Raw genomic sequence first — 10,585 nt, forward strand, 5'->3', positions numbered from 1 at the left:
TAAAATACATGACTGGCCAGAAAAATACTTCCATGAAAGTATCCCAAACCTTATTTTTTTTTAAAATGATATTTATTAAGATTTCAAAAAAGTTACAAGTATATAAAAAAGAAGAAAAGAAAAAGAAAGAGAAAAACATACAAAACACAAAAAACAATTAAAAACAAATCAACCTTTCCATGTCTTGACTTTCATTTGCTTGTTTCCCTGACCTCCTCATACCCCCTTTTTTGTATTCTAGTTCAACTAGTTATTTCAGCAAATCCTTTCCATTTTTGCTTTTATCTTAATAATTTATCTTAATATATTATAACTTTACATTCTCACCTGTTAACAATCCATCTTTAAATACTCCTTTATAACATTACTGCTAAAGCCACATAACTTCATTCCAGCATCCTTCTAACATTCCTTAATTTTGCACTATTTCTGTAGATAGACTTTAAATTTCTTCCAATCTTCTTCTACCAACTCTTCTCCCAGGTCTCGGATTCTGCCAGTCATTTCCGCCAGTTCCATGTACTCCGTCACCTTCATCTGCCAGAAAGTATCCCAAACCTTAGAGCAGCAGCAAAAAACATTTCCAATAAAGTGAGCAACCCACAGGTCCCTTCTGATGGAGCAATCTGCCAGAGTTTGGAGCTCTCTCAGTTTCGTACGGTTCCAATCTTCCGTTTGCTGCCTCAAGGTGGTGTACATGGTTCTCTCCCAGCTCCTTTAATCTCTACAACAACCCTGTGAGGTAGGACAGACTGAGGGGTAGTGACTGGCCCAAGGTCACCCAGTGACCATCGTGGCCGAGTGAGGATTCGAACCCTGATCTCCCAGGTCCCAATCCAACACTCTAACCCAGCGGTTCTCAACCTGTGGGTCCCCAGATATTGTTGGACTACAACTCCCATCATCCCTGAGCTCTGGCCTTGCTAGCTAGGGGTGATGGGAGTTGTAGTTCAACAACATCTGGGGACCCACCAGTTGAGAAAGGCTGCTCTAACCACTACAGCATGCTGGCTCATTTCAGTGTGCATTTATCCCACAAAAGCTTGGTTCCATTTTGCCCAATTCCCTCCTTTTTTGCAAGCAAATTTCCCCGAAGAGTATGTGCTTTAGTATATTGATCCCCTGGATATATGCATTTTTCTGCACCATTTCCCCTAATAAACACACACACACACACACATTGGCCATGCAGAAATTCTCAGAAGCATGAATTTTGGAGGACAGATGAGTTTCGTTTCACCTGCTGTCATCCCTTCTGCTGGGTCATGCAGCCAACTTGTCAGCTCTTATCTTCTTTGATCTGCCACCAAGGAACCCAGGGCCAGCACTTCTGAGGGCTGGGGTGAGAGGGCCTGACTCGACTGCTGCTTCTGGCAGGGAAGTGAGACTTAAAGTGTCAAGCATGGGGGCTGAAGAGGAAACTTGTGGTTGGTTAGGAGGCCTGAAGGCAACGCAGGAGGGGCTGAAGACTGGTGCAGAGAGGGAAGACCACACACAAGAACCTGTTTCAGCACTGGGGGAGGAAGGTGACAGAGAACGGAGGCAAGGATGGAAGCCCACAGCACCCAGCTCATGCTTCTACTCTCCATTCTCCAATTCCCAGGTGAGCGGTGGAGAAAAGGGAGACAGGAATCTCATAGCCAGCCTAACAAGACCTACCTCACCTGACAGAGGCTGGTTTCTGGATCCCAAGTGGGGGGGGGGAGAATCCTGTTTGTTGCACTCAGGTCCTGCTTGTGTGCTGGTTTCCTTTGGGTCATCTGGTTGACTGGGCTAGTTGGGCCCCCTTTGGCCATATCCGGCTGCTGCTGAAAGACCCTTCTGATGTTCTCAGGACCCAAAACAGTCAAGGGTGCTCCTCATCTCCAGCGCAAGTCCTTAGAGGAGTGATGCATCCCAATGGAAAGAGCTGGGGTGGTTAGATGGTTGGACTAGAACCTGAGAGAGACCAGGGTTCGGACCCCCACTTGGCCATGAAGCTCTCCGGTTGGGACATTGGGGCCAGTCACCATCTTTCAGCCTAGCCTACCTCAGAAGGTAGTTGTGAAGTTAAAATGGGGAGGAGGGAAATCATGTACACCACGGAGACCAAGGAAATTACGGTAGCTCAGCTTGCCCATCTGGCAGCCATTCTCCTGAAATTCAAGACCCCCCCCCCAAAAAAAAAAAACACCACAGCAGCAGCAGCAGCAACTTTGTGAAATGGGAACCATTCTGTTGTTCCAAGGAAAGCCAACAGCCGTAAGTTCCAAGAAGGTTTTGACACCTTCAGATTTTAAGACTTTAATAGAAGGATTTTCGCTTTCCATTGTAGGGAAGCAAAACTGCAGGGCTTACGCAAATCGAAAGTCAAAACAAAATAAAAAAATTCCTTCCAGTAGCACCTTAAAGACCAACTAAGTTAGTTCTAGGTATGAGCTTTCGTGTGCATGCACACTTCTTCAGATACACTGAAGTGTGCATGCACACGAAAGCTCATACCTAGAACTAACTTAGTTGGTCTTTAAGGTGCTACTGGAAGGAATTTTTTTATTTTGTTTTGACTATGGCAGACCAACACGGCTACCTATCTATAACTGCAAATCGAAAGGACACAGATAAGATGGAAAAAGCTAAAGGGATAGAAAAGAGAATCGTTAAAAAGCAATTAAGCTCTAATAGAACTAAAACAATATACAAAATGGTTTATTAAAACACAGATAGTAAAAACAGCACATCAATATTTAAAGCTGTTTCCTTAAAAACAACACAAAAAACAGTCTATAGTATCTATAGCTTTTAATGTTTGATGTTCTATTGTGCTTTAAATATTTTGTTGGGAACTGCCCAGAGTGGCTGGGGCTATCCAGCCAGAAGGGCGGCATATAAATAATAAATAATTATTATAAATGATAAAATTATCATTGTTGTTATTACAGTGGGGACGTATGTTTTCTCCCCCTATAGTTATTATTACTATTATTAATTACTGTTGGCATCCATTACTGCTATTAATTATTACTACTAGTAGTAATTATTACTATTAATAGTAATTATTACTAGTAATTACTGTTACTAATAATTATTATTACTATTGTAGGAGTAGTTTGCTTCCTTTTTTAAATAATAATTTTTATTTATTTTTACATATAAATTATCATTCATACAACAAAACTTCATTTCTTATACAGTCTTTTTGGACTTCCATCAGCCCCTCTGATAGTCTTCCGTTCTTATCACTTATTCTGCATTTCTTAAATTCCTATTGCCTTTAATTATCTTAACTAACAGTCCCCCTCGTTACCTTTGTGTGTGTGCAATATTTCAAATAGTCCACCTTACAAAACTTCTCGCAAACTTACAAGCGTAATCTGATCATCACAATCACTTTCCAAATTGTCCGTAAATTTATTCCAGTCTTCTCTGAATCTCTGGTCCCGCAGATTTCGAATCCTTCCTGTTAATTTATCTAATTCTGCATAGTCCATCAGTTTCATCCTCCATTCTTCTTTTGTCGGTAAATCTTCTTGCTTCCAATTTTGTGCCAATAATATTCTTGCTGCCGTCGCTGCATATAGAAATAATTTACAGTCCTTTCTTTTTATATCATCTCCTACAATGCCAAGTAAAATTGCTTCTGGAGTAGTTTGCTTCCATTTCTTATTGACTTCAGGTGCTGCTCAATTTCCTGCGCAAGATCCCCCCAACCAGCTGCACGGGATACTTGGTGGGTCAGTCTTGTTTCGCCTAAATGTACCCCCCCGGAAAAGAGTGGATGAGGTTGAATGGAAATTCACCCCCACAGGGGGTCAGCCGCTCCTGGTTGCCGAATTCGCCGAGGGGAAGCTGAGGAGACCACATCCAAGCAACAGTTTTGGACCACGGGTAGAAATGGTTGATGAGACCACGCTGAAGATGAAAGACCTGACGATGGTGGACTCTGGAGTGATGGATGTCCGCGTGAGGTTTGCTTCCTCAGCGATTGTGGAGTCCTTCTTCAACCTCATAGTCCATGGTAAGGGACTCTATCTTCTTTGCCTATCTCACAACCAAGTGAGGAGTTGGCCATCAAACTTTTGGTGTGCCACAGAGCGCAAACATCTATCGTTTTTATCCAACAGAGCCGGTGCCGTCACCACAAATAAATCACCAGATCGTTTCCAGCACTGCCAACCGATGTAATGTGACGCTGCATTGTCGGACGTCTGGAAAGTCAGATTTGCATTTTTCCTGGGAAAACAGAAACCTACTCAGAACCTCAGAAGCTTTAGACTGGTATCGCCTCACCAACGACGACAAGGATCTTCACCTGTCATGGCGGCCAAACACCTCAGATTCCACTTTCACCTGCCTGGTCAGCAATCCAGTTGATCAGAAGAACATCTCGTTTGATGTGTTCAACATCTGTCAGGATGAAGCTCAAGGTCAGTCAAATTCTAGCATGACCCTGTCACTGTTTTACAGGCTCTATTCTCTGGATTGTTGTTGTAATTAAAAAAAACTTTTAAAACTTTATGTTATGCTTTAATATATTTTCTGTAAGTTGCTTAGAGACACTTTATGGAGCAAACAGCTAATCAATAGCATTTATTAGGATTAGCTGACTCTTGGGGTACATCCCGATTCTACAATTCCATGATTCTATGAAAAACAATTCTGGGTGTCGTTCAAGAATGGTCCTACTCAGAGTAAACCCACGGAATTCAATGGACATGACTAACAGAATAATAAAGTTGGAAGGGACCCCCAAGGACTCCCTATTTTCTGGTTGTACCTCTTGTTCATCACAGAATCATAGAATTGCAGAGTTGGAAGGGGCACCAAGAGCTATCTAGTCTGGCCTCCTGCACTGCGAGAATCACAGCTAACAAACCCCTGGCAGATGGTCTTCCAACCTCTGTTTCTAAACCTCCAGGGAAGGAGGGAGCCTGTTCCACGGTTGAATGGCTCTTACCACCAGAAAGTTCTTTGTAATGTTTAATCAGAATCGCCTTTCTTGTAATTTGAGTCTGATTCCGGTCTTACCCTCTGGAGAAGCAGGAAATAAGCTTGCTCCATCTTAGGCTCCATCATTTCACTGGGTATGCTCTAAGTAGAACTTTGCTGAATACAGCTAAATATGAATACCTTAAAGTTAGGAGTATATTATGTTCAATTGATGGGTTAAATATAATCCTCTGTTAGTTTTTTATCCGAGTGGGTCAGACACCCACCAAAATTAAGGTATCCCAGATATTTCTCCATAGCCCGGCACCCAAGACACCTTGGCAAACCAGTCTAGTGGGTGGCCTCAAGACCCAGACTTTTAGCTACGGGGCTGCATCTTACTGGAAAACATTCAGTATATCGTACAATGTAATTTGTTCCTTGTGCCTTATAGGGCTTCTTCTGAGGGCCATGGGACTGCATTTTTGTTTTAGTAGCAGCAGCAGCAGCAGCAGCAGCAGCATTAACATTGCTTAGATTTCTTATTCATCTTTGTCCATGAAGTCTGAAGACAGATAAGAGCTCACTATTAAAAACAGCTAAACCTGATTGCAGTCAGGAGAATAGGGTGCATCCTAAATTTACAAATTAACAGAACACTGTAAACAACTAAATACTTCGGCAGTATTTGAGTAACGCTTGCAGTGTACTAAAAACTAAGGTAAAAATGGATTATTTTGAGAAAAATAGAGAAAATGTATGATGCAGTTGTAAAAGATTGAAAATGGAAACCATGGAAGGGTGGAGAGAAATCTAAAGATTCAGGGAATCCTAAATGTTGATGATTACATCTAATGTTTGAATTTAAATGTGTAGTTTAAAACTGAATAAAAAAGATTATATTAAAAAAAATAGGGTGCATCCTAATATATATATATATTTCTGGTTTTGAAGACCATGCTTCACTGTCCTGGTCTATAACCACAATTTTACAAGAACGTAAGCGACAGATTTTTAAACCTGGTTTTAAGCTGAGCCGAAAGCCGAAAGTTACATTCAAGGTTATCGATTGCCTCTTTCCATTTAAAATAACTGAATTCTTTTACCCTTAAAATGAATAAATAAATGAAATCTATGCTAAACTAAGCCTCCCTTTTTGATGTTAAGCTGACTCTCCCACTAGCTGGGTCTGTGTGCATAAGGATAATTCCTTGCTCCAGGTCAGACATCCAGCCAGGGTACTGAGTCCTGTCATTATTCCAGCTTCCCATTTCTAATTCTTTGACTCCCCCCACGCCCCAAATGGTCACCAAACTCTTTCTTAGGAAAGGAAGGGGAGGGAATTAACATGAAAATGGTGTGTGTGTGGAGGGACTGGGGACAAGATTTTAGGAGCCAAGACGAAAAGAGGGAGCCTCTCAAAATTGGTTTGAATTGTTAAGTGATATTAATAAGCCTTTTTATTTTTTAAAAATGGTGTACCTGGGAGAGGAATTTATTGCTGTGCTGAAAAGTGAAAACTAAAAGATGAGCTCTAAAGGGAGAAGTGAAAGAGGAGAAATGTGAGGTTTCATGAAGAGGGAGCAAGCTCTATAAAGGTCATTATTTTGGGAGCTGAAGGCTTTCCCAGCTGAATATATGAACCTTTGCTCCTAGCATTTACTGTATTTTTCTGTGTATAAGACGCCCCCATGCATAAGGTGCCCCCTATTTTTTGAGTTCAAGATTAAGAAATAAATAATTGCAGCATTCCGTGTATAAGATGACCCCCAATTTTAAACTTATTTTTTTTTTTTGGGGGGGGGGCAAATATAGTCTTATACACAGAAAAATACAATATTTGTTAGGGCTTTAGTCTTGTTTTTAATGCATTTGCTGATTATGTGTTTTTAACGCTTTTTAATCATCTGATGTATAAGTCTCATTGAGACAGTGGATTAGAAAGCAATGGATAAAAAATAGAAAGTAATAAGAAAAATAAAACACATTAATTTATTTTATAAAATGTATACAATGCTTGATTGTAAGAAAAAAACCCTCTCAAAGTGGTTTACAAAAAGGATGAAACAAATTATCAATAAGAAAAAAATAACAATAATTTAAGACTTTTGAAAAGTTAAGTTAACAACAGACTAAAACTTGCATCAACTTTCTGGGCAAACTTATCTAAAGAAAAATGTTTTCCCCAGGCACTGGAAAGAGTACAGTTGAATGCGCTTGCCTGATATCTTGCATTTGTTCTGTTATTAGTTATCTTAGCTGTAAGTTTCACTGAAACAGTGGTTTCCAAGATGATTGAGAAAACAATACTAAAAATAGCAAGGGCTGCCTCTAACCAAGTTCTAGACAGAGTAGGCTCATTGAAAGGAATAAATCCAAATCAGTCATAGATGTTCACTTCAGTGGATCTACTCTGAGTAGTATTAGCAATGGGCACTGTTTTGAATGCTTGGGCAAACAGCATCGTTTCAGTGAGAGCTCATTTCCCCCCTGCCGTCTCATCAGTATGTCAGATTGTGACAAGTAAATATAAGTTAACAGAATTAAGCAGCAATTGGGTGAGAGATTATGGATAACAATTGGGGTGGGGGGCAAAGGTCTGAAAGTCCACCGTTCTCCATTTTGAAAGACCTCTTCCATCCATCTCCACCTCCTCCCCCTCCTCCTCCCCTGCAGATGGATGTAGCTGCTTCTCCTGGGTGAGGACCGCCATGGCCGTGGGGCTGGGCCTCCAGGTTGCCACCATCATCTTGTTAAACGTCCTGAAAAGGAATGTTGGAGACCAGTGTTGAGTCGGCGTAGAACCACGAACTGCTAACCTGGAGCCCACGGGCGCCACCAGTAATTACTATGGTGGCCTCTGCAGTAGGTTTTGATAAATACCTCCTTTTTGAAAAGCCACAGGATGTGAGGGACTGTTTGCTCTTCCTGCTTGCAGTGGCTCAGACTCTCTTACCACAACTCTGCCACGTTTGAGATCAGACCCCCCCTTCCATTCCAGACAGAGGAGAGGCGCCAAGAGATTTCCTCTGAGAGCATCGTGGCGGTGGCTGAAGTACGTGCTTTTCTTTCTGTTGTAGGAGGTGGCTGGTGCACCTTACTAGCTGTGACAACCATTTTGTGCCACGTCCCATATCCCACGGCAGCCGTTTTGTGCTGTACTCCGCACCCCACAGTAGCCATTTTGTAACTGGCAGCCACAAAATTTCAAATCCACCCAACGCCCAAAAATGTTTGGCGACCCCGGTGTGGTTTGTTGGAAAAGACACCCTGTCCGGTTTGCAAAGTAGCCACTGCCTGCTTACATTAAAGAGAGACTCTCCCCCCACAAGGCAAGAAACAACAAAGCTCCCCCTGTTGGGAACCTCCAGATTGCCTTTTAAAATCATGCCTACTGAACAGGAATACCACATCGGATTGAAAACTTACTCACGTTTGTTAGTGTATGAGATGGTGACGTTTTGCAATGTTTAGTGGTTTAAGCCAATTGGTTGGTCCAATAGGTGGGAGGTAGTGGTGGTGGCAGTTGGAGTCCAACCACACCTGGAGGGAACTTGGAGGAAAAGGTGAAACATAAATGCAACAGATAAATAAACCATGGCAAAGGTTTGAGACTCCTCCAATTCTTCATTCTTGAAAGCAAGGAGACAATATTTACCACCCCTTCAAAAATAATGAATAACAGAAGTTCCCTAGCAGTAATATTCTGAGCGATCACCATACGTGTTAGCAGACAACAGCGGAAGTGGAGAAGATGCTGTCAGATCAATGTTCACTAGATAATTCCCCCCGCCCAGTTGGTTTCTGGCTTACATGTTTCACACCTCGGGTCGAATGCGACAAAAGGCAGAGAGATGTTTACCACAGTGGAAAGGATAACCACAAGGTTCTCTTCTATAGCTGCAAACGTGATACACATGAGAACATGATGGATTGGGACAATGGCCCATCTACTCCATAGCTGTCAACATTTTCCTTTTTTTAAGGGAAATTCCCTTATTCCGAATAGGATTCCTTGCAAGAAAAGGGAAAAGCTGACAGCTATGATCTAGTCCAGCACCCTCTTCTCACCGTGGCCAATAAGGTGCCCATTGTGGAAAACCCACAGAATATATGGGATGAACCAGGACTAGAATGCAACTCTCCCTTCCTGCAGTCCCTGGCAGCCAATATTCAGAGGTGTTCAGAGCAGGGTTGCCACATCTGGTCAGGCAAAATAAGGGACAGGAATGTGGGGTGGGGATTAAAAATGGCTGTACCTGTTGCAGAAATGACTTCAAAGCAACCCATTACAATGGGTTGTTTCCAGTGCTGGTCATACTCATGGAGCAGACCCAATAAAATTTATGGATCTAAGTTAGCGAAGCACATTCATTTCAATGAATCACATCCTCTCCACTTACTGAGTTTCTGCCTGTCAGAAGAATGGCAAACGTAGAAACCCAGCCAGAAAAAGGGGTGGAGATAGCGACCGTTTCTGTTTCTCTTCCTCACAGAACTTGGCCTCCAACATCCCTTTCTAAATAGCTGCATACAATGTTGCTGAGTTGTTTAGTCGTGTCCGACTCTTTGTGACTCCATGGACCAGAGCATGCCAGGCACTTCTGTCTTCCACTGCCTCCTGCAGTTTGGTCAAACTAAATTCCTACACACATGCACCTAATCAAATCTGTAAGGCTTCAGAAGGAACTTTTAGGAGAGGAGTACAAAGGATAACTCATAAAGTTATCAGAGTTGACTTAGCTGCACCTGGTCACCCATATCTGCCAGGGCTTCTTGGATATGTTACAGTAATTATGTTTATGCACTATGAATGGTGAACATAAAGGACCCTTGGGTGGTTAAGTCCAGTCGAATTCAACTTTGGGGTGCAGCACTCATCTCTGTTTTCAGACCATGGGAGCTGGCATTTGTCCACAGACAGCTTTCTGGGTCATGTGGCCACCATGACTTAACCGCTTCTGGCGCAATGGAACACTGTGACGGAAACCAGAGTGCATGGAAACGCCATTTACCTTCCTGCTGCAGCAATACCTATTTATCCACATGCACTGGTGTGCTTTCAAACTGCTAGGTTGGCAGGAGCTGGGACAGAGCAACAGGAACTCACATCGTTGTGCAAATTCGAACTGCCAACCTTACAACTGGCAAGCCCCAGAGGCTTGGTGGTTTACACCACAGCGACACCTGTGTTCCTTAGTCACTGACTGTCAGTGTTGAGCACACTAATAGTCTAACTCAGCATAACACAATTTTCCATGCTTCTAAATGTTCTTTTTTTCCCTCTGGCTTCCAAGAAAGAGGTGATTTGTGACATTTATAGATTTTTTTAGTTATAGGAAAAATAAGGGGCTGGGCTGCTAAGTTATGATCTGGGTGATCGCAATACACCTGCATCTTGAGAATTCATCGTATTAATCAGGTGCTGTATGAAGTACATCAGATACAATTGAAAGCTTAGTGAATGGCTAGTATTGTAACATCAGAAGAGGCGAGGGGTGTTAGGAATGAGACTCCCCCAAATATCCTAATATTTATGGAAGTTAGTCTATCTTTAAATACCCAGAAGCTATCCCTACCACTCCAGAAAAGCAGGGAAGAGAAGGCTGTTACAATCAAAGAGCAGTCTCTGCGGTCGACATCCCTCAGAAGTGTGGGAAAATGGCCAGAGAAGACCTCT

The 10,585-nt window shown here is 42.3% G+C and overlaps 1 protein-coding gene across 2 annotated transcripts in view; it reads left to right on the plus strand.

Annotated features, from left to right (window-relative positions):
• LOC307205593 (T-lymphocyte surface antigen Ly-9-like) overlaps positions 1-8,512 on the plus strand; it is a 53,352-nt gene extending 44,840 nt beyond the window's left edge. For both annotated transcript variants that reach the window (XM_079958196.1, XM_079958195.1), the window contains 3 exons: positions 3,653-3,994; positions 4,101-4,403; positions 7,582-8,512. In XM_079958196.1, coding sequence (XP_079814322.1) covers positions 3,653-3,994; positions 4,101-4,403; positions 7,582-7,697 — 761 coding nt within the window. In that variant the 3' untranslated portion in view covers positions 7,698-8,512. The remainder of the gene's footprint in view (positions 1-3,652; positions 3,995-4,100; positions 4,404-7,581) is intronic.
• Positions 8,513-10,585: the final 2,073 nt, after the last annotated feature.

The sequence above is a fragment of the Podarcis cretensis genome (assembly GCF_951804945.1).
Source record: "Podarcis cretensis genome assembly, chromosome: 16".
In the NCBI taxonomy this organism is placed as follows: Eukaryota; Metazoa; Chordata; class Lepidosauria; order Squamata; family Lacertidae; genus Podarcis; species Podarcis cretensis.